At 47.7% G+C, this 24,757-nt stretch overlaps 2 protein-coding genes and 1 long non-coding RNA gene across 3 annotated transcripts in view; all 3 read right to left on the bottom strand.

The window, feature by feature from the left end:
• The window catches only part of LOC109194366 (microtubule-associated tumor suppressor 1 homolog), a 33,505-nt gene extending 22,292 nt beyond the window's left edge, over positions 1-11,213 (bottom strand). The window contains exons 1-8 of the mRNA XM_025907768.1: positions 10,641-11,213; positions 10,116-10,553; positions 9,181-9,609; positions 7,563-7,659; positions 7,083-7,289; positions 3,549-3,740; positions 1,442-1,663; positions 32-184 (exon numbers count right to left, since the gene is read on the bottom strand). Of these exons, the coding sequence (XP_025763553.1) occupies positions 32-184; positions 1,442-1,663; positions 3,549-3,740; positions 7,083-7,289; positions 7,563-7,659; positions 9,181-9,609; positions 10,116-10,553; positions 10,641-11,213 (2,311 nt within the window). The remainder of the gene's footprint in view (positions 1-31; positions 185-1,441; positions 1,664-3,548; positions 3,741-7,082; positions 7,290-7,562; positions 7,660-9,180; positions 9,610-10,115; positions 10,554-10,640) is intronic.
• The window catches only part of LOC100707400 (high mobility group protein B2), a 642,043-nt gene that overhangs the window by 48,439 nt on the left and 568,847 nt on the right, over positions 1-24,757 (bottom strand). The window lies entirely within an intron of this gene.
• Positions 21,937-23,728, bottom strand: LOC112847218 (uncharacterized). The gene is made up of 2 exons (XR_003220657.1): positions 23,471-23,728; positions 21,937-23,205 (listed from the first exon to the last, which is right to left on the bottom strand). It is a non-coding gene; the product is annotated as an uncharacterized LOC112847218 (long non-coding RNA).

Raw genomic sequence — 24,757 nt, 5'->3', positions numbered from 1 at the left:
CAAACACAGGAAGTCAGATGGCCTCTCATACCTGCGCCGTTCAGCCGGCTGACCCTCGCCGAGCCGCTGCGCTGTAACGGGGACTGCGTCGCCTGCTTCGTGAGCCCCTGACCGGCAGCGGGGTTCGACTTCGCGGCTGCCGTCCTCGCTGCGTTCTGGTTGGTGATCGTCGGGGGCTTCAGACCTGCGGAGAGAACACAGAAGGAGTCAAAACCCATTTCCTGTTCCTGCGGAGGCGTTTCATTCGCACACAGCTGTGAAATCGAGTGGACGGGCTTCAGGTTTCAGCTCTGAGCGGCATGCAGAGCGTCTGACACAGATTCTGACCAACAAACAGTTTAACTGTCGCCTCCGCAATAGGATCACGTGTTTGATCCAGACTGTGACCCAGAAAGGACACAAACATCTGTGCCGTTCCCCGCAGGGTGAAGGAAACGTACGGAGCTCTGTGATTAAACCAACCTGCACGTTATACAGAGAGGCCAAAACATTAAACACAGCGTCATTCATCACACAGACTCACAGGCGGAGCAGCGTGGAGGCGACGCACGGTTTCATGTGTTTCTCCAACAGTTAAGACGTAAGTGCGACTTTTTTTATGTGCTCTTATTGTTTATGTTTGTGCTGCAGTCATGTGACCGGGGCCGTCTGTCTGCAAACTATCGAGCTCGCTGTGGCGGAGGAGGAAGTGAGGTCACACACTTTAACTGTGACTCATCTCTGTTTGAAAAATGAATTTAATAATTAGTTCAGGGTAACGTCTGAGAATAAAGTGACACATTTATGAAACGTCAGGGGGAACAAAGTAATCAGATTACTTTTTACCTTTAAAATTAAAAAGGTAGCACGAGATTGTTGTTTTTGAAAAATGAGAGGCTGCTCAATCAGAACATGACGACTCCTGTAACATACTTCACCTTTCATTCTGCCGCCTCTGTTAACACTTATTTTCATCAGATTTTGACACTTTGGCTGTTTTGTGTTGTTTGCAGATTTAAAAATTAAAAATAAAACGATTGTTCTCCAACATGTTTAAAGAAGCATGAACTCTGTTGAGAATCTGGTTTAGTGAATGAAAGCATGCACACGCAGCAGCGCTGCAGCCGCACTCAAACCTTTACTCTGCTTGTTTTCAGTTTGTTCCTCAGACGTCTTGGAGGATGTAATTCGGCCTAAACTGAGGTTTGCTTTCAAAGATAAACTGCAGCCTTCTGCAAGGCGGAGATAGTTTTACCCACAGACTGGTGTGGAAGCAGGAACAAAGCAGTTTAACCCTGCAGCTCTGAGTCGGTGCCGACGGATGAGACGGTCAACCGACTGAAGCTTAGCGAGCGATCGCACATCTGAGTTACAAACATTCTCGTTTACAGCCTGAAAGATTAGATTTTATTAGATTTAGTCTGAAGGTTAAAAGGCTGATCTGGAGGAGGTGGTGCCTCACCTGTGCTGGAGGTCCTGGCCTGCAGAGACAGAGCTCTGCTCCTCAGGGCGGGAGGTTTTGGAGCAGCAGTGCTGGGACCGTTTGTAACAGCGTCACTGGGAGTACTGGTGCTGGTGGTGCTGCTGGAGACGGAGGGCTTTGCTGCACTCTGGCTGCCCACAGGAAGTGTGCTTCTGCTGGGCCGCTCGTCTGGTACGGCCCCTGTTGGTGCTGCTGGAGATGCTGACGGGAGAAGATGCAGGAGTTTTTGTTCATCCAGTATTTAAATCAGTACATGAGTGACAGCAAGTTTCCATCAAGTCCCCTCCCTCCATTCACACAGACAACAGATATGGGGCAACAGACACAACAGAACATGGGGTCATCCCGGGGTCATCCTGGGAGAGGTAAGAGCATGTGGGGCGTCTGAATGCAGCTCAGTCAAAGCTGAGTTTCTCAGTTGTTGCCTGTGAGATCTCTGATCTGTAGCAGGTAGAAACAAAAACCCAAAACTAGGAAAGAAACTGACTGAAACACGAAGCCACACCTGCAGTTCCTCTGACGTCCAGCAGAGGCAGCAGTGAGTCAGCCCCTATAGACTGCCATGTTAAAACTTTACAGTAGAAATAAACATATTTACAGCCTGAAACACAAACTGTGGGTCTCCATTGATAATTCCCCCCTTCATGACACTGTATGGGGGGAAAGTTTGCATTATTAGGGGCGTGCTGTGTTCCACCCAGAGCACCGCAGCGATGCTCTGCAGCAGGTTGCAGCACACAGCAGAGGAAATGTGCCGTTTTTCTCTGGGCTGAGACAAAAAGATGATTTTGTTCTTTCTCCTCTAGAATTACAAACTGACTCGGACCTGCAGAAAAACAGAAGCGTGTCACCAGGACAGCAAAGCAAACAACATGTTTCCACAGTTTCAGCGGATTTACCCCCCAAAAAACACACCTCATCAACGCGGTATGAAGCTTTAGTGTTTCTCATGTTAAAGTATCTGAATGTGTCCTGAAGCAGAGCTGAGCCGGACTGTGTGATGCTGTAACTGTGTGGAGGTGGATCAACACCAACGCTCCTCTCTGATAAAACTAAATATCACCATGGAAACAATAAGTGATCTCCAACCACCGAAGGCTCAAAACCTTCATGTTCCCCTGCAGGAGGACAGGCCCGCGCAGGTGATAACACTCAGATTTACATCCACGTCCTGCTGCCTGTCACATGGATCTGTTGTTTCTGGCCAACTTTGCACAAATGACTACGTCACAGTGAAACGAGGAGATCACTGCATGTGCTTATGTCTGTTTGCTACGAGCGCTGCAGACCCAACAAAGGCTAAACAGGAAGTTAAACAACACGCAAGTGAGGCTGAACGTGCAGCTGCTCAGGACAGAGGGGGAGGAACCGTTTCCTTCAGACTGACTGACCACACCCGTCCTCAGCTCATCATCACATTCAGCATCAACGTTCACCTGGTTTCTTCTTTTTGACGCACAGAGGAGGAAGCTAAAGCTGGAGACAGACTGAGTCCTGATGTGAACTGAGCTGCTCTCCTGCAGCGGCTGAAGGACGACAAACATCAGGACGTTCAGCTCCTAATCTGAGAAAACAAACGGCTCCATAAAAGCTGCAGAGGAGACGACACAGATCATCTGTGAGCTCCGACCAGATGTGCTCCCTGACCTTCACAGAGGAGCACAGGATATGCTGCAAGCACGCACACACACATGTGTTTTTATGTCCATGTGGGGACATCTCATTGACATCATGCTTTCCCTAGCCTCAAAAATGAATTCCTAAACCATAACCTGTAACTGTGTAACTGTCACCCTGACACCAAAACCACAATTTGAGTCTCAAAAATGCCTTCAAACTCCTGGTCCCCACGAGTATAGTAAACTTCCAATTTTTGGGCCCCACAAAGATATTAATACCTGTCTACACACACACACACACACACACACACACACACACACACACAAACAGTGGAAATGAGAAGAAGTTAAATCAGCAGTGAGAGGGAAACCACACCAAAGAAAACCACCTCTGATGATGCACAGACAGTGTGTCACACACACACACACACACACACACACACACACACACACACACACACACACACCTTTGCTCACGCCTCCATTGTTCTCGTTACTTCCCAGTGAGGAGGAGCTAAGGCTTGTGGGTAACCCTTTAACAGGAAGTTTTGAGGCGGCGGTGGGTGTGGCGGGGCGCCCTGCTGACCCCGGTTGCTGATTGGCTGTCGGTTTAGCTGCTGTGGGACCACAGGCTGCAGAGGTGCGAGGTTTGGGGATGCCTGGGAGAAAAAGACAAAAGGAAACATCGGGTCAAATATTCATTCACAGTGTTGAGGTGACCCTGCACACATCCAACAATACATTCACCGCAAGCTTCTGCAGGACACACACACACACACACACACACACACACACACACGCACGCACGCACACACGCACATGCACGCACTCTTAGTTACTGTGTGACGCGGCATGATGGCAGCTGCTCTGATGATCAGTTTCTGAGAACTGTATTAATCACAAAAAGAGCAGCAGCAGAAACAGCAATGAACGTTGACCTTTTGACCTGTGTGCCTAATAAAGAGGAAAGCGTTCACTGAGTCAGAGAGAATCACCAGAGCATCAGTCAGCAGAGGCCTTTAAACTCACTTTAGACCATTTTTCAGAATCAGCACGACCTTTGGATCATCAGACTGCAGCTGAAGCACAAAGATTTTAATAACCCCCCCCCGTACGTTCCACAGTTATGAAAACGTGAAGCTCCGCCTCTCAGACTCATTCTTGTGGCCTGAATCACACATTCTTTCCAAAACACTAAAAGCAGAGCGGATTCCCCCGAGAGCCGCGCCGCCCTCCTCTTCACACCAGGCGTCAGCTCGAGACGGGACGTGAATGCAAGCGAAGCATCCAGCAGCTCTGAGTGTGCCGGCGAGGGCTGCAGCCCGCAGCACAAAGAAACATCAGTGAAGCACGAGCAAAGTGTTAAGTGCCAATCAGCAGCGAGAACGAGGACAGAGGGAAAGATTTCAAACATCTGTGACGCAACAGACACTTCACATCCAAACAGAAGCTCACAGCTCGTCTCCTGCACGTGAAGCACGACAGAGCTTGGTGTGAAGTTTAACCAACCACAGCCCAGCTCGACTCAGATCACATCTCTGACTCTCTGCAGGTTTACAGGCAGCAGTTTGCTCCAGTGTTTGTTTGTTTGCTGTGTCCCGTCACAGAATCAGCTTTGAACGATTAAAGTTCATTTAAAGTTTCTCCAACTTTAAACGTGAGAGAGAGAGAACGCACAAAGAGCTATAAAAAAGGAAAAAGAGCTTGTTAAACAAGGAAAAAAAGGTTTACATGTGTTCACTGCTGACACACACACACACACACACACACACAGCCACACACACACACACACACACACACAGCCACACACACACACACACACACACACACACAGAGCAGTAAAACGGACTCAAGCCAGCAGGAAACATCTGGCTTCGTTTGGTTTAAGTTTGGAGGAAACGCCGTCCAGAGGAGAGCAGCTGGATTCTGTTACCTCAGAAATGGATGTGAGGTAAGAGCTGCTCACGCTCGTCGTGTTTACCGCTGACACACGAGGACTGAGCAGGATGCCCCGACCACACCCCCCGACACCTTTCACCTGATTCTCAGCATCAGCACAAACATCTGAACTAAAGCAAACACACCTCGTGTTTTTGTGTACGCCTCCGACAGGCTCCACCGCTCCTGCTCTGACATGCACGACCCCGATATTAAAGAAACAAAGAGCCAACTCGCTTTGTTTCTGCAGCTCCGAGTGATTAAACATCATCGCTGCCTGCTGACAAGTTCAATAATGGTTCTGCATTTCATGCACGACATGCAAACGCACAAAAAAAAAAAGGAGCTGTGAGCGCTTAAAGAGAAAATATGGTGAAAACTACTTTCATGTTCTGCAAACGGTGCTGCAGACACGAGCCAAAGACAGCTGCACACATTAGAAACAATATCAACCCTTAGAAATGTGCAAATAGAGTCCACAGCAGCGCTGACAGCAGACCTGCACCCAAATATCACAGCTGCAGCGTCCAGTGGCTCTAAACTAAAATTGTGTGTTAATAACTGATGGCTGGAAACGTTGAGTCAAAACGTCGCTCCTCGCGGCTCGCTCTCGTTACGCTCGGCTCACCTGGTTTCATTCAGACGACTTCAGGTTACTTCACCTTGACCAGCCTCAGGCCCACACACCTCTACCAAACTACACCATTTCAAACAGCTGGTACATCCAGGTGTTTCGTTTGAGAGCTCAGAAATTTATTACAGCTCTGCAGGTGTCGGCATCAGATCCAGACCTTACAAATGTGCTCTGAGGATACCTGGTCAGGTGATCTGGAACACCTGACCAGTCTGACTGCTCTGTTTCAAGGGTTAAACACAGATCATAAACAGCAGCAAAGTGTTTGCTGAGGTCACAATGATACTTCAGAGCCGCCGCCCCCTGATGGACAAGAATGCAGGTTTAAGGCATTTTTGCACTGGGTCCGACTTTCAGACCTGGAAGCTGCATCCATACTCTATACACAGCCAACCATCCCAGTGACTGTAGTGACGTGGAGCATGACTCGATTCCAGTTTACAGGAGCTGTGACAGCTAGCTGTGTGCTGCTAGCACAACACCACCAACCTTACAGATGATCGTTCAGTCATGAAGGCGAGCTGCATCCTTATTAGCAAAAAGATTTCAGCACTACTCATTTCCCCCTGCAGCAAAAATCCAAAGTGCACACTCAAATACAGAAAAGATTTCTGTCTTCAGGTCAAGAGATGTCCGTTTGTTCCTGAGTGTGAGCGACGAGGACAGACGAGCTTTTGTCCAGCAGAACGTGACCTTTACACAGACAGAGTCTCCACACAAATACTTCATCCACAACAAGCACATCGGCATTTTCAGCTATGCAAATGACACGCTGCGGCTCAGTGATTCTGGAAAACAAGCTGCTCACACAGACACACACACACACACACACACACACACACACACACTTATGGAAATACAGGCCACTGGACCCCCTGTAGAGCACACAGCACTGTTTAAGTCGAGCATCTCCTCAGCAGCAGTTTACCTTTTATTCACTGACGTCTCCACATGCATCATCACGAAAAACACAAACAAGGAAGAACAAACAGGAAGAAAACACCAGCCTGAGGAAAAAAACATCCCCGTGTGTTTCCTCCAAGAGCAACAGGGAACTAACACCCCCCCCCCACACACACACACAGCTTCATCTGAATAAAGTTCTGCAAAACTGCAGCTGAAACGAAACCATCAGCTGCAAACTTACTGTATGTTTAGTTTCTGCTGTGTGTGTGCATGCATGCATGCATGTGTCTGTGTGTGTGTGTGTGTGTGTGTGTGTGTGTGTGTGTGTGTCCGTGGGAGGCATTTAAGGTCCCAGCTCTGCACCGTCAGCCTGCTCATTTCCTGAGTGGGTTGCAGGGACGACTCTTCTCTCTCTCGTTCCCTCTCTCTCACACACACACTCCCTGTGTGCCTGACAGCGGGAGTGTGTGTGTGTGTGTGTGTGTGTGTGTGTGTGTCAGATATGTGCACCGCACTGACTCACCCTGACTCTTGGTGGTTGGAGCTCCACTCCCAGCACTCGACCCACCTTCTCCCAGTGTGGAGCCATCCGTCTGGGCTTGCCTGGGACCGGGGCTCCCCTGACCTGGAGGTCCAGTCCCCGAGCCTGGAGCTGGTCCCGAGGGCCCCGGTCCACTCTGGTGCCTCTCCCCTGAGGCCTGGGGCTGGGTCCCAGCTTGGAGGAGACTTTCTGTAAGAAGAGCTGACGTTTAGTGACGGCGTCCCAGCCGAGGGGCCCCAGCTCGGAGCTGGGGAGCGAGACCATGGTGTTAGCCATTCTCCACTCGGAGTCAGGAATGTGGACGAGCGAAGCAGCGAGGTAGGGGAGGAGTGACAGAGAGAGAGAGAGAGAGAGTTTTTTAAAACTGGAGGGGAGGAGGATGAGGAGGAAAAGGAGGAAAGGAAAGGAGGAGGAGGGAAACTGGGAGTGTGCTGCAACTACAAGGAGGGCAAAAACAGTTGCCATTGTGTCGTACACTCCCCTCGAGAACCCGAGCTCGGACGGGGCCAGGAGCTTTTTCTCTCCCCGCCCCCAGCCCTCCATGTTCCTCCCCCTCTGACTACATGAGCACACATGGAGTGAGTTTATGGCATCGTGCGTGTGTGTGTGTGTGTGTGTGTGTGTGTGTGTGTGTGTGTGTGTGTGTGTGTGTGGTTGTGGTTGTAGAAACTGCTGCTCAGCTGCTAACACAGCAGCAGCGCTCATCGGCGCTGCTCTAAGTTTCAGATCAGAAACCTCAGAGAGCTCAGAGCCTCCTTCGGCCGGGCCAGCAGGCGGAGGCCGCGGATTACTGCAGCGTACCACTTCACCCTAAATCATGTGTTAACATGCAAGCTGGCAGAACAGCTGATTGTCTGGTAATACATGAAAAGATGGAGCGCAGCGCACACGTGCAGCAGCATTTCCTTCGTCGCTGCCAAAATAAACTCAAGTGTCACGTCTCAGCCCGAGTCAACCCACATGTGCACGGTCTGTGTGGAATATCGAGATATTTACGGGACATGAAACGGTGCCCGTCGCTGCTCCGTGAACCTCCTCTGCAGAAATCATTACTAATCAGACGGGAACTACTTTCCCCCGCCACACTACATCCACCAACCACATCGCTTTGCAGATGGAAGTGTGCAGTTAAGCTGTGCACATCTGATTATGTGGTGACGTGTCCCTTTAAACATTCATACTCGTGCACAGCAGGGTTTAACAGGCCCCACCCCCACCCCCGGGGCGGCCTGTGACAGTATACGCTGCAGCAGGTTTTACACCCGTCACAGGCTCAGTACGTCTTCATAAACACATACCAGAGACCGTGCACGCACCGCTCCCTCCTTTAAACTCAGCGCATCATCAGTGCAGCTAAAGCTCGCAGTTATTCATCAGGAAGCTCATTTCATCTTTCATCACCTCGAGTTTCAAACTCATCAGCTGGATGTGGAAACGTTCATGCCAGCGCTGCATCCAGCTCGCCATCTTCACACGAATTCAAAGTAAATCCTGAGCTCAGGTCACAGACTGGACGTCTCCACCTCCGCAGCGTGCAGGAGTCCCTGCAGACGCGCATTTTCTTGGGAACTTTAACATTAACGTCTTGCAGCTTTTATTTTGATGTGATATAAAGTACGGCATGGCTCAAACTCCACCTCTGATTGGTAAAGGATTAAACATGGTGGATGGAGGTGACAGTACTAACTCACTGGGTGGAGCAGCGACCCAGGCTAATGTTCAAATCCACCCTGAGGCAGTTTATTGGTGTTTAAGCCGCGCTCTCTGTGCCAGCTCTCCCAGCAAAAGTTTAAAAAGACTTTAAATATATATATTTAAAGTCTTTATAATAAATATATTTAAACATGTATCATGGACAGATGTGGACAGTGTGTTGCATGTATTGAACCGTTTCCAGAGAGGAAACCTCACATGCAGACACCGGGTTATGTCACAGACATGCTGCCAACAATAAGCACATGTTGTATAACTTCTTGCACCTCGAGCCACCAGAGTTCCTGGATCCTCGTTCGTGTGCAAAACGACATTTTTAAATGCTCACGAGGCAGACGAGTGCAGTTCACGTCTTCTTCATACTCACCCTGCTAGGCGTCCGTGGTTTCTCCTCAGCGGCAGCCGACACCAAAGCCTCTCCCGAGCCCTCCGTTTGCTCCTCCACACACTCCTTATTTGGGCATTTTGCTTCCTCCTCATCAGATTTTCCATGTTTATCGGGCACGTCCCGGCCGGCCTTCCTGGGATCATTTAGGCATTTTTCCCCAGCGACCTCGGAGCCCAGCGAGCTGGTCGAAGTGGACAGGGTTCGACTGACGGATAAACTCTTCTCCTGCGGCGCGGCCGGCTCCCCGGCTGCTTTCCTGTGGTTTGGCTTGATGTTCCTGCTCTTTCCTCTGATCACAGCCACTTTGATGGGACCTGCAGACGACCTCTGTCTTTTACCTCCATCGCCGGCCTGCACCTCCTCCTTCCTCACCACAGCTCTCTTCCCATTGGACGGGGCAGATTTATTCTGAGTAAAAGACACATTTGAAAATGTCAGAGAGTGTTTATGTCACCTGATAAACAACAGCTCAGAGTCTGGGCTCACTTAAAGAAGGCCCTGCTGTGTGCTTTCTATTAAAGACGCCCTTTACGCTTTTCTAAGCTAAGTAATAAATTACTTTGAGGTGTTTTTGCTCAGCTGGGGGTTTTTATGCGATGTGACATGTCACTGATCAGTGACCATGTGACCTGTGTTCCGGTGCTGTGTGAAGGAAGCAGCACACACCAGTGAACTTCCTGCTACACCGACTGGTTGGAGGAAACTTTCAGTGAAATCTGGGACTACAGGCCGATGCTAACATGCTAGCATGCTAACATTGATTATGCTGAATATGGGTCTGTGTACCTGTGCAGGTGTTCCAGTAATAATCAATGATTACATTACTTGTTGCCTATCACATAAAACATTTCAGAATGACCCTGAACCTCGGGGTGGAGGTGTAGTGAACACAGTAAAACCTGGCTGCCGTGTACCTGGGTGGCAGGTTTAGGTGGGGAGGGGGCGGGCCGTGATCCCACTTTAGCTTTGACTGTTTTTAAGTCCACTCTGGAAACCCTCTTTGCTTCTGGACCGGGCGGTTTGGCAGCTGTGGAGACGGCTGACCTGGGAGCAGGTCTGGGTCTTGCTGCCAGACTCACATCAGGCTGGGAGGGCGGAGGTTTGGAGCCCTCTACACCTGTTTCAGCCTCTTCAGGTGGAGGAGAGCTCGTTTTCTTAACATCTTCAGTCGGCATCTGTGTGTCTTCACTGAGGTCTTCAGAGGCGGGAGGATCTGTGTGACGTCCTGTGGACGGAGGACAGTGGACCGCAGGCCCGTCCACCTCCACCTCCTCCAGCTCAGCATTCACACCTGACGTCACGATGCCGACACCTGACCGACTCCCTGAGCTCGTGATCGTCGTACTGCTTCTCTGCACATCCACATCAGAGCTCACAGACACAAACAATGCCTCCTCTTCATCATCATCATCATCATCATCATCAGGGACTTCTGTTGCGTCCGAGTCTGGAGTTGCGGAGCTGCGCCTTCTCTCGTTACTGCTTCCACTGCTGAGGTCCTCGTTGATGAGGCCGCCGTTTCCTGTCAGTGACAGGGCGAGCGTCAGGTTGTCGTTCCAGCTGTCCTGCTGGCAGTCGTCGCCGTTGGCGTCCAGGTAAACCGACACGGAGTTGTCGGTTGACTCTGCCACAGTTTGAGATTTCCCCAACGAGGCGTCGTCACCGTCATCGCCGTCATCGCCGTCATCGCCGTCGTCCGGGTTACGCTCCTCCTCTGGCGTCCAGTCTGAAACGACAGACTTCAGAGTCACAGTTTTCACCGTCGTCAGGGTAACGTCGAACATGTTGTAGTCCAGCGGGCTGTCGGTCCGGCCTTCGCTCAGGCTGCTCAGACTCCGCAGTGACTCAGGAGACGACTCCCCGAGGCAGGACGAGGAAGAGGAAGATGAGGAGGAAGATGAAATTGGGAAAGCATTCCCGTTGTGGTCTCCCGCACTGTGGAGAGGGAGCTTCATGCGGGAGCCGCCCACCCCACTGACGGGGAAACTGTTAGCGGGCTCAGAGACGCTCATCTCGAGGACAGGAAGTTCGCGGTCAGGACGTCACAGCGCTGCGCTCCTTCCACCGACACATTCACACCCCAACGCTTCCACGAAGGCTGAACGGCTCTGACGGATCCTCACATTGTGGATCCGAAACATTTTTCAGGAATCTGGAGCTGGAAACATTCCAGAGTCTGCAAGAAGAAAGAGAGAGTTACAGTTTAGACTCTGATTCGATCAAACATCAGCAGGTAATCTTCATCATTCCTCTCTAACGACACTCTGCCCCAAGGGCGTAGGTTTGGCATGGATGGAAGGGACATGTCCCCACCAATATCCGGCGATTATTGAATTGTCCCCACCAATAATTTGATCTCTTCGAGTAAAGAAAAACAAAACCGATAGAAAGAAAAAAACCATTGATTGATTGATTGATTGAATCTTTATTTTGAACATGTTGAAAAAATACAACAACATAGAATTAAAAAGAGACAAATAAACAAAGCAAAACAAAAGGAAAACGAGCAACCACAACTACAAATAACTTTCATGTTCAAAAAGGAGCAGGAAGAAGCATAACTTATTTAATCCCACCCCTTTTCCACTATCTAGTAATCAATAGACTACAGAAATACCTCCTTGCAATTACATTATATGTTACATGTATTTTCTTTATTTATTTTATATACATGGCCATACATGCCAACCCTCCCGATTTTTCCGGGAGAATCCCGAATTTCAGTGCCCCTCCCGAAAATATCCCGGAGCCACCATTCTCCCCAATTTCTCCCGATTTTCCACCCAGACAACAAAATTGAAAAACCACATTCCAGACTGGCCCAGCCAATTCCAGTTTCCAACAATGGCTATTACTACTGCAGCTCCTTAGTTTTAATATTAATCTTTCTGGGTCGCAAAATAAACTTTTAGCATATTTTCAGGCGAGAATGTAGCTGTGTAAACTTTGTGAGTAAATCTGTTTGGCTGAGATTAAAGTTATTAGATTAGATTAGAATAAATAAAACTTTATTGATCCCTCTGGAGGGTTCCTCCGGGGTTTTCACACAGCTGAATAAACGTCAAACAGAAGACTGATTAAACAGAGGTGTGAGATGGCTGAGAATTTACGTCAGCGTCCGGTTATATTTTAGACAGCAAGGAGCAGACGGCTGGGTTTCACTCCAACGAGAGAGCTCGTGACGTAATTCTGAAGGCTAGACCATCCAAATTCACAGTCGCTCATTTCCGTTCTACCCGGCTTTCGGAGGACCCGGCCCACTTAGATGGCGAAGGCCGGGTCCTCAGGTGGACGCAGCCTCTGAATTTGGACACCCCTGCTGTTTCCGGCCGAACAATAATAACGGTGACATTTAACTTATTTTATCCGATAAATAAACACTGTAAAATTCAAGCTTTTTTGTATATATATATATATATGTATATGTATATGGATACCCCCCACATCAGTCTAAAATTGTATGTGACCATGAATAACATGTTGCCATGTCCACCAGGAGAGACTGGACAGTATACAGGGTGGGCCATTTATATGGATGTTGAAACCAAGCACACCATTGTTTTTCTTGTGACATTACCAATAAGTTTGATGTGTCACATGGCCCTCTTCCTATTGAAAAAACAAAAGTTGTATCCAAGATGGCCGACTTCTAAATGGCCACCATGGTCACCACCCATCTTGAGGAGTTTGCCCCCTCACATATACTAATGTGCCACAAACAGGACTTTAATATCACCAACCATTCCCATGTTATTACGGTGTATCCATATAAATGGCCCACCCTGTAGATGTAAAACAAATATGCCAGCAGTTTATCTCAGTCAAGAGAAGGCATGTGTTTGGCTCCTTCACATAGTGGACACTGAGTTGTTGTGAGGGGCACCAGTAGTCCATGTCTGTTGCTGTAACAGTAGTTCATATTTAGAATAAAAAATCCCAGCTCACTGAGCTGATCGGGGCAATAGTGCCTAAAATGTTGCATAATTTTGCTGAGAGATCTTTTACTTTGTGGTAATCTGTTGAAAGCGAAACTTTCAACAGGACGAATGTGAATGCAATCATAGAAGCTGCCTCTGCACCTGTCAGCATCATCTTATTGACGGCGAGGTCACCAACAGTAAGAACCGCATCACGGCGATATCGCGTGCATCTCTGTGCAAACACTTCGATCTTCCAGTCAGATATCCGTCTGCTGTCAAAGCAGCTCGCTGCTCACGACCACCTACAGACACTCAAGTAAAAGATTAAATCTCACCAAGCAGCTGCTGACAAATAACAGCTCAACACAGACTGAACCAAACACACAGCAGCTCTGCTGGGAAATAACTGTAGCAGAAAAACCCAATAATGACTTATTTTAAAGACACAGGGTTTCAGACTGGATGAAAAACTTTAATGCATTTCCTCGTTTGGGCCAACAGCTAAAATAAAACTTATTAATGCAAGTTTGAAAGTCTTCACATCGTCATCTAACGTTTAACCTGCGCAGAAAACAAGAAAACGAACAAACATCAGCTGCAGCTTCAGGTAAACAACATCATATACTCATCAGTCAACAAAGCAGTTATCCTGTCCATATACATCATCATCATCTCCTCTGTCAGTGCGCCCCAGGGCAGCTGTGGCTACAATGTAGCTGCCATCACCAGTGTGTGAATGGGTGAATGACTGGATGTGTAAAGCGCTTTGGGGTCCTTAGGGACTAGTAAAGCGCTATACAAATACAGGCCATTTACCATCATCATCTTCATCATCATCGTCTCGTGCATGAGAGCGGTCTCTCCCTGACAGAAGAGGTTTCCAGAGGTTTGTCACAAAGAATCAGGCAGAAGAAAAGTGTTCAGGATTCCTCCAATCAGGAAGCAAAGCTCTGAGCGTGCATTAAAACTGCAGCTGCTGCAACAATGAGCAGTGAAAGAGTTGAGAAACGCTGCCCTCTGCAGGATGCACTGATCACTGCAGTTAAAATACGATAGAGTCAGAACCCTCACAGGTGAGCAACACAAAGTTCATCACACAACAAAATCTGACTTGCTGTTTGTGATTCTGTCTACGTGCGTGTGTGTGTTTACCATGTATTCATATCTTTGTGGAGACCAAAATTTGGAAGTTTACTATAGTTGTGGGAACCAAAGTGCCCGTCCTCACGAGTTTGACGGTATTTTTGAGGCTCAGAATGTGGTTTCAGTGACAGGGTTACAGTCAGGTTATGGTTAGGATAAGTAGGGAAAGCATTCAATTAGATGTCCCCACAAGGATATGAAAGCACAACTGTGTGTGTGTGTGTGTGTGTGTGTGTGTGTGTGCGTGCGTGCGTGTGTATGTGGGTCAGGGACAAAGAGAAAGAGGAGCAGCTAATAAAGGCGCTCAGATCCAGGACAGCGCTGCTGCTCCATTATCCGGTAATGACAGCAGAGCCTGTGGGCGACACTCGCTGTCAGACTGCTACAGGAAACACTTCCTCACTGAACTCACAACATTTCTCTCTCTCAGTTTGTGTTTACAAAGGACAAAATGACAGAGACAGACTTCTCTGTTCACCTGTGACTATAAAGATGTTTTATTCTTATCTCATTAGTTAGGAGCTGAGACATGCATCACTTTGCCCTGTGCTGCCGAATCCCTTCAGTCTCTGCGCCTCCATAATGCATGAGCTGAGCTCAGACAGACGCTGCCAGCATCACCTCACTTCCTCTCTCAGGTGAGGTCAGCTTGGCTCAATTAAATATGAATTAACAGCCTGACTCTGCTGTCTGCAGTTCACCTGCTGTGAGCATCAGAGGCTCCGGGAAGGTTCAGCGTCTCCAGCAGCAGAGTGACCGACACCTGCACTCACCTGTAACTCACCTGTGTCAGAGCTGCAGCAGCCTGTCAATGCTGACGCTGTAATTCTGAGCATCATGTTTGCGCTGTTTGTGTCACGTATTGTTAGGAATAAAGCACGTCATGCTCTCATCATCCAAACTGCTGCTTGCTGGATTCAGACACTCCGGACCGGTGTAATCGGGATCAGCTGATCCTGGATCTTTTAAACTCCAAGCTAAACTATAAGCTCGCATTAGATCGCCTGGTGCATTCACTGCACCTCTGTGCACATAAAGATGGATTTGTGGTGATGAATTCCTTTCAGGTGAGTTGCTTTGTCCCAGCTCTGACAGAGAGTGAACGCCCTCAGGCCATCGCAGACCGTGCACAGGTCATTTCAGGCTTTTCTCAGAGCTTTACTCAGACAGCGGTCACTCCTCGCTCAGATTATCAAATAAACTCAGATTAAATTAATGATCCAAACTGATGACCACACTGTTCTCCGTGCAGAGAAGGAAAGGCACAGAGGGAACCGTCCTCCATCAGAGTGAGACGCCGCTTTCTCTGACACGGAGCCTCGAAACTGAACTGAAAGCTCCCGAGCTCTCCTCCAACAACCAAACGACTCATCCACTCCTGTTAGGATCAGTTTCTCCATCAGCCTCTGGCAGTGTGTGTGTGTGTGTGTGTGTGTGTGTGTGTGTGTGTGTGTGTGTGTGTGTGAATGAATAATGGGGCTAATCTAAGCTAAGGTCCCTGCTACGCTTGTCGAGCAGGTTAAGTCCAGAGTGGATGGAGTGGAAGAGGAAATCATGTAGAGGAAACGAGCAGCACGAGGGGCCCAACGACCACGAGGGAATCAACATGCATCAGTAAATCCACTAAATTCACCGATTTAACCATTTCGATTGACCTGCAACAGCTGAACACAGTCAAAGTGTTTTATGTGACTTAGTCCAGCTTTACAAAATTATTCCTATCAGAGCTGCTCTGGCAGCACAGGGTGGACCTTATTAACAGCACCTGGAGCCCAACGAGCTCCACAACACAAAGGTTTATACGAAAGCAGCCAAAGATCCCAGATCAGCATCCTCAGCTAACATCATGTACACAAAGAGTCAGAGTCCTGAAGTCTTATTCAGTGTAGTAAATCCTGCTCAGCAGTCCATCTACAACAGATCACACACATTATGCTGATGCCGGGAAAGGGCTTTGTTTGCTGTACTAGAATAAAGTGTAATTGCACATCCACTACAGTAGGTGGCAGGGTTTTTTGCACCGTGCGTGCGCACACAGCACAGAGCAGGAGACACGAAGTGCAGCAAACAAACCCTCAAGAAAAATATTTAACAGTGACGAAAAGACAGGCGGTGATGACGGGACAAACGAAAGTCTAGGAAAGCTAAGACGAGGAAATGTGACGGTGCATCTGTAGCGCTCGGCTTCACTGTGACTCTGTAGGTTAAAGTGTTTTATATGTTTGAGGAGGGCTGAGTTTGAGTTTTTGAGGACCTGTACTTAATGTTGCTGATCAATTTAAATGTATTTATTGATTTTCTTTAATTTCATTATTCAGAATCAAATGGTCCAAGTCAGTCAAAAAATTTTTATAGTTGGATTAAAGTTTTATTTTCTTAAATTTCAGCCAAATTTGCAGACTAAAAAAAATGTTAACAAAGATATTCTTTGTTTGAAGTTGATCTACGGTTTTTTGTTTTCTTTAATGTTAATAAGGATACAGTGTTATGCAGAGATGTACTTATAATAACAATTTAACAGAAAATGAGACTATTTATAGGGAGAGTGACGTAACAGGAAATAACTGAGACGCGATGCTCTAAAGAGAGGACACTGCAAAGCCTGTATATAAAAGATGGGATTAGCCACCATGTTGTCACCCATCGGCTTCTGGAGTGAACGTTAGTATTTGTGGAACCTTGTTTATAACTATTAGCTAATGCTAGCTAGCTTAGCTTAGCTATGTGAACCTCACACAGACGCAGACACCTGCTAATTATTCCTCAGAAACAAATAAAATCCTAGAATTTCACTGAAAAATGAAGCTCCGCCTCCTTGGACCGTCTGTCAGTACAGTAACCACACAGCTGCTGTGTTATTGGTCAGATGATGTCATTAAAAATGCTCCAACAGCACTAACACGGTCCAGAGGTCCCGCTGAGGGACAGTTAGCTGAGGTGCAGCCCAGCAGAGAGCTAGCAGCTACAGCCTTCGACTCTGCACTCAGAAATCTCTTCTTGCTCTGCACATTCCTCTGTGCTGCTCTAGGCTCCGCCCCCAGCACTGTTACTTTTGCTCAGCTCTGCTTTTTAAAAGAGCAGTACCTGTTACAGTCTGCTCACATGCTCTTATTTAACCAAGTAAAGGTCTCATATTTCTATCAGCAGTAACAGAAAAAAGTAACAAACTTTTTTTGATCACCAACACTGATTTTTAAAACTAATTCTCCTCTGAGTCGGTCTGAATTCGAGATGTGCAGCTTTGCGTCTGACTTCGAACTGTTCGCCCTTTCAGGCTGTTAAAGCCTGCAGGGCTATGCAGCTCAGCAGGAGGTGTTTGTTTTGTTCATAAGGACAGCCCTCGGCCTTTCTGGCTGCAGCACAGCACACCCTGATGTAAGGGTTTCTTTGGTTGGCTCTAATAATCACAAACACTGAATGAATCAGCTTCTGCGATGGAGGCTGACCTCACTCTGATCTGAATGTGAAAAATTCGACCACAGCGGGAGGGAGACTGTTTGTGTAACTCATCGTTTCTTAGTGTTACATAACGACACACACAAAGATGATGGAATGGAAACCAACCCGAGCTCCTGGGGTTAAAAAACAATGTTTTAACACGTGAACCTGGAAATCTGTCTTCTTTCCTCTGCATGTTTGTCCTCAAACCTCTGCAGATGCCACAAAAACAGGCCGCTGGGGTTCGAGGTCACGGCAGGAAAAGAAAGAGCAGTCACTTCCTTTCTCTCTTCCTTCAGCGCCTTGTTGAGCGCACGCTTATCCAGTTGTTTTTCAGAGGCTGGTTTAGCACCGAATGTGCTCTGACTGTTCTTTAACCTCCAGGTTAGCGAAGGAAAAAAGCTCGTCTGTTGTGATTTTAGGTGCAGACTCTCTCACCGCATACAGGACTTTTTCTGTTTTGATGTCACGCCTCCTGTTCACGTTGGGTCGGTGTTCAAGAGCGAGGAATCCCTCTGAGCCAAAAACTTTTTCCTACTCTTGGATCTATATGATGTCATCAAGAGGGGACATCCCTAATATGGTCGTTTCAGGCATACATACTGAGCACTTCACAGCTCAGAATGAGTCACGGTTCATTTTAAACTGACTCATGCAAAGCTGCTCTGAGCCCAGGAATAAAAATAGATTTTTCCTCCTTTCTTTGTGGTTTTTCACCTTAATGAGTGTCAGTCTGAGCGTGCACAAGAAGCCGATAATCAGCCTCAGAGTGGGCGGTGCCAACCGCAGCTCGCTCCACTAGCAGCTGTTGGTGGCTAACAGTTGGCTCCATTGTTCACAGCTGATCGTTCAATTAAAGTTCAGGAACTAAACTGTCATGCAGGCTGCTGATTGGGCTGTGAGCACACACACACACTGAGGTGAGGAGCTCAGTGCAGGACGCTGTGATCGGTTAATATTTATCTGTGAGGGACGACTGTGCTTCACTGGACCATGAACGAAGGAAGCTCACAGCAGCGTTTCACAACAGCCGTGTGGAGGAACTGCACTGAAATCACTGTTCAGCAACATGAGGTGCTCAGAAACTGTTTTTAACCTGATACTCTGATTACTTTGACCTCCAGTTCTGTGAGTAATCGATTACTTCTAAACAGGAAATGTCCTTTAAACCACATTAAACAAACCTGTACGCCACGGGACAATGACCAACAACAGGTGAGGTGTCAGAGTCACAGGTGTACTGCTGATCTGTAGGTCAGAGTGACTGCGGCACACACACACACACACACACACACACACACACACACACACACACACACACCAAACCAAGCAGCTGGATGCAAGTTTCACAAAAGCTTGCATGTGATTATTTTCACCCTACCAAGCAGCAGCATCCACAGCTGGAACATAAAGACACCACAGCTGTCTGCCTGCAGTTACGGTGTGTACGGGATGTTTGGGATCAGCAGCCTGACTTTTGAAGCCTTCGCTTTACTGAGCTAGAAGTTAGTTGTCAGCTAATGGTAGCTAGCTTTTATCTGCTGATTAGTGCTCTCTAACTCTGTTACTATAGTAACCTCACAGCAGCCATGTTATTGGTCACATGATGTCATTAAAATGCTCCAAAAGGCTCCAACAGCACAAACAGTCCAGTTCAGGTACAATTAGCTTAGAAGCTTAGCAGGCAGCTAGCAGCTACAGCCACCTGTGTCACCATCTACCTGTCAGTCAGAGAAACCACGCCCCTAATGATGTAAACTTCCAATGACACCAAACAGTTTGTGTATCAGGCTGTAAACATGTTTATTTCTGCTGGAAAGGTTTAACATGGGAGTCTATGGGGACTGACTCACTGCTGCCTCTGCTGGGCGTCAGAGGAACTGCAGGTTTGGAACTCATTTAAATTCCCAAAGCAAAAATTCAGTCCAAATATTCTGCAGAACTAAGTGATAAACTAAACGATTCAGAGGCTGTGACAGGTGTAGGCCTGTGCACCGGGGTTTTGTTCTGACTGTCACCCAGCTAAATAATTCAGACTGTAACTGGATAGACCTCAAACCAATCAGACTAGCACGAAGTATGACATAATCCGAGTTTCCAAGAAAAAAGAAAGACCGTAGGGCTGAGCCAGATGGAAATCTGTCTGAAAATGAGGAGAGGACAGACACATTCAGGGCCAGAGCCAATGAAACATGAGCTCCCAGATTTGTCTGGTTTCCAGGCTGATGTTACGTCTCAGGCTGCTTAGATTACCTGATACCTGAGCGGTTTCACATTACAGTCCGATACCTAAACCGCCCGAGCTGGCTGAGCAGAGACACCCTTCAGCTCATTTTTGCTGCTCGCATCCTCGAGGTCATTCTCTCAGTGGGTATCCACGGCGCCCTCGTGGCAGCAAATCCACAGCTTCGCCTTCATACTCGGCCCTCTGTTCATCCCAACAGGTGAAACAACAGGAAGGAATTTATCTCCTGATGATTCAATAACAACAAAATCCAATCGAGCCATCTGCAGGATTGATTCGAAACAAACCATCTGATGTGCAGGAACGACTCCGGCTCTACTCTCATTTCAGGAGGGCACCGAGCCAATCAGAGAGCTCGTTAACAGGCAGCAGGCTCACCTTTCCTTCATAGCAACACTTGGCAGCATCACACTCACTGCATCACCTTACAGCACAGAGCTGCCATCACTGCAGACACACACACACACACGTCTGCATGAAGGACACCCACGATACAGTGAACGTGGTTACCATAGAAATAAAGAGAGTGCTTAGTCATTCTGAGAAGATGAGCTCGACTGTGTGTGAGGTGCTGTCTAAACACTGCAGGCACTGCAGAGGTGTGTGTGTGTGTGTGTGTGTGTGTGTGTGTGTGTGTGTGTGTGTGTGTGTGTGTGTGTGTGTGTGTGTTCAGATGACATAACAGTCACTATATTTCCCTGCATTAACCAGCTGAAACACAGTTACAAGCAGAATAATCTCACAGGGGAAACAGCATGAGGATGATTACTCATCAGCCTGACACTTAACAGACAGCGAGGGTGAGAGAGAGCTGCGAGCTGATTGGATGACAGTCCAATGACGGCTGGTCCGGAGGTCACGCAGCAGCATGTGGATGGAGCCGTTATGTAACCAGCTAGCTGGCCTTCGGGGCGGGCTCACTGATCAATACCTGCACACACGACAGCTGATGGGGTCGGCGTGGAAACGCTGCCTCATTACCGTAGTGACACAAACCGTTCTACATGGATACCTGTGCTAAAGAACAAGCACCTCACATCTGCAGGGCCGTTCTTCCCGTCGCTGTTTTCATTTCAGTCCTTTAAAAGTCGAGTGACGGATTGTTCTGGAAATAGAGCTGCAGAGTTTCCCATCGGTAAAAATACAGACCCAGATCACATGACGTGTCCACACATGGTCAGAAATGCCCACACATGGTGTGTTTTTTTCACTGCATGAACCAAATGTTCCTGAAGCTGACGACACCCACAGGAGGACTCAAACACCTCCTCTGTGGCTGATCTTAGAGAATCTCCCTGATTTTGGCCTCTTAAACATTTCAAGCTTCTCCAATCATCATTAATATTTCAAACCGCTGCTACGAGGCCTCGCTCTGACCCGCAGATGTGGCGCTGCGTTCTGAAGCCCTGTTTATACAGACCGAGCGTCCTCTGGGAACCGCGACGCCTCGGCTCCTCTCAGCAGGTCGAGTCATCCTCCAGCCGTAATAACCCAACCTATCAGAGCCAACGCCTGTTACACTGAGACGCATCACATGACTGCTCCTCCTGTGAAGCTTCCAACTTTCATATCATGAAAACTTTTATTCATTTTAGATTATAAATATGCAAATTAGTCATTTAAATCAACCCTTTAAAGCCCACCATAGAGCCAAGTCTGCCAGAGCGCATCTTTATAGTTTTACATGCTGTAATGCCATTTAAGGGAGCATTTCATAAGATAAGATAACCTTTATAAGTCCCACATGTGGGAAATTTGTTAAATGGCTATACATCAATACAACTGTTATATCCCAGAATATAATAATATGTATGCATTACGTCCATAGTAGCTACATAAACTGCAAAAAAGTGCAATAAACTACAAAAACCATTGAATATTTGTAGTGACAGAAAGTTCAAAACTGTAAATGCAAAAAAGTTGCACAAAATCGTTTTTGTGGAAATTGATTTTGCGTGTCTTCATAGTTTCATTTTTGAGGTACACCAATGTTTATAAACTGCAGGAAAAACCAAAATAAATATTATTGTGCACAATTTGCAAAAAAACAGCATCAAAATACACAATTTCCAACAGTGCAGTTTAAGTTCTGAGCCTCTCAGAAACTGTACAGAAGAGCATGAAGTCAAACACGACTTTCACAAACACCTGGTCTCCTTTGAAAGGCCCTGTGGGATAAAAACTGCGTGTCCCATGAAAAATGACGTCACTTCCGGTTTGGCAGGACATGACATAGTTCGCGCTGATGTTTATTCCAGCGTAGGAAGTGCTATGAACAGCTGATCGGATCAGCAGAGCGTGTTTCTGGAATATTATGTTTTTTGTTGTTGCCAGCGCTTTTTTACGCAACTTTTGCAAAGCTGTATGTGGAAGGAAAGCGCGACCTGGGACAAGTTGGATGCATGTTATGAAAGTACGACTGCTCTGATTTCACAAGCAAAAGAAAATATTGTGCTAGCTTATGTGGTTGTAATTCTACTGGGATTTAGAAATAGTTATGCAGAACGGAGCGTGCACGCTCTGATGGGCCTTAAAGGGTTAAAACCTTATATAATGATTAATGTGAACTGCAGGTGTCGGCCTCACGTTTACCTGAGAAGGTAAGATTGGATGCAAACACTCGTCTCAAAGCTTCCCCCAACGAGCCAATCAGCTCAGCCGGAGAACAGAAGAGCCAATCATGCTCGTTGGTCCGTTATCACCATAGAGACGCAGGTAAGTGCACTATTGTTTTCCTCACTGGCGCCATGATGTTTGTTTAGTGCTCTGGTGGGAGGAGCCAAAGCAGTTTGTTGTTTTGATGCTCTGCATGCAGTGAAGGATAACTTACAGGAAAACGCTTCAGCAGTTTAAATAATTTGAATTTTTCTTTAAAAGAAATATAATCAGAGTAGAATGGAGACTATCTGTGCAGTTTAAATGTCCCGGTCACCATGGAGATGAAAGTTACGGCTCCATCCGCGTTCGTTACGGCGGCCATCAGGAATATCGGCCTGGACTGGCTCCGAGACGGCTGGAGAGTTGTGAGCCGTGCTTCAGCTGTGTGTACATTTTTACAGGATTCAGTTACATGAACGATCCTCTGAAAGCATCTGGAAACCATCACAGACGCCAAAGAAAGGAAGGACTGCACGACTGACATCACCTCCGTGTTCTCCAAAGCACAGTCGGCCTTTTCTTATCCATGTGCAGGAGCTCCACTTTACATAAGAGCGTCCTGGAACAGGCCGAGCCTGCGCTACAGCAGGAAGTTTAAACCTGTGTGAAAATCACCATCATCATCAGACTTCTTATTACAACACGAGAAGCGTTTCATCGGCTTATTTACTCTGAAGGAAATGAACTCTTTACAGCTAATGAAGCCAGCCGGCTGGAAATGATTAACTGTGACACAAGTTAATGTTACATGATCCATTTGTTTTGCACCGGCCAACAACTCGAAGTGCACACACTGCTCATGCTCCACGACCTAATGCCACACACACACACACACACACACACTGTTGCCGCAGCTTCAACTTACTCTTCCAGCTCCTTCTCAGCCTGCAGTGCTGCAAAAACACATCCAGCATAAAAAACAGAAGATTCATGGAAGCTCCTTCAGCTCGTTCGCACTCCTCGCTTCACACTCTGTCCTCAAACACACACACGACCCTCCTCCTCCTCACACACTCGTCCTGCTGCACAGTACATTCATGCGTTGTGTATTATCCCATCACCGCTGTGTGTGTGAGCGAACAGGGAAGGCTACGCAGGCTGTGACGGTGGTCGAGAGGGGGAGGGAGGAGACTGAGGGAGGGAGGGAAGGATACACCTCCCTTTTTGGTTCTGGAGCAGAGGCACGCTGCTCAGTGCTGCAGTAACAAGAAACAGTGCATGTGTGTGAGGCAGGCTGCTGGGAGCATTCCTCCACACACACACACACACACACACATACGCAGACACACACGCAGAGACAGACGCACACACCTTCCCCAAGGTCTGGTGTGGGAGGGAAAGTCAGTCCCATGTTTACGGAGAAGTTGCGCGAGTGTGTCTGCCAGGTAACCTTACCCCGGTCAGGTCCAACCTCCACCCTGAACACACGGGAGGGTCCAGTGCTGACCGCTCCATCTTGGTTGGCTGTTGCTAAGCAGCACTGGGCCCCCTCCTTGTTATTGGTTACAGGAGTTAGGTTTTTTTTTGGAGGGGAGGACTGAGAGGAAGGTTTGGGACTGCTGGAGGAAAAAGGCCAGTGAGAGTAATGGAAAAGTATCCTGTGTAATCTGATGTAGAGGAAGGGGGAGGGGGGGGGACGGGCCAATGGGAGAGCAGATCTAAGTGATTATTTAAATTAGTCATGCCAATTGATCCGAGCACAGGGCTGCTATTGGTGGGCGTTCGTATTAGTAACAGAACCCTGCAGATGACACGCACACACACACACACACACACACACAGCTTTTCTGCAGCAAAAATACTCCACTTATATACAGCCTGTATATAAAAGATGCACACAGCCAACGGGACATTACAGCTGCATCCACAGACATGAAGTGACCACGTGCAGACGGGGGCGGAGTCCGAAATTATCAGGTAATGCTACCTGGCTTAGTCATGAAGCTGCATCCACAGACAGCATGTGAGCAGCGTCACTAGTTTCAGTAGGCTCCCTGTGAGCCCCCCCCCGGAGTGCAGGCACCAGAGCGACTTTCTGCTGTTTCGGCAAAAAGAAAAGCTGATAATTGGGGTTTACTGAGCAGGTGGGTAACATTTCTAACCTGGACTGTAACCTGGACTGTTTATCACATACTTGCAGTCCCTCCCATTG

Source organism: Oreochromis niloticus, linkage group LG6 (genome assembly GCF_001858045.2).
Source record: "Oreochromis niloticus isolate F11D_XX linkage group LG6, O_niloticus_UMD_NMBU, whole genome shotgun sequence".
NCBI classification, from domain to species: Eukaryota; Metazoa; Chordata; class Actinopteri; order Cichliformes; family Cichlidae; genus Oreochromis; species Oreochromis niloticus.
This window is presented reverse-complemented; position numbering and strand designations above follow the sequence as displayed.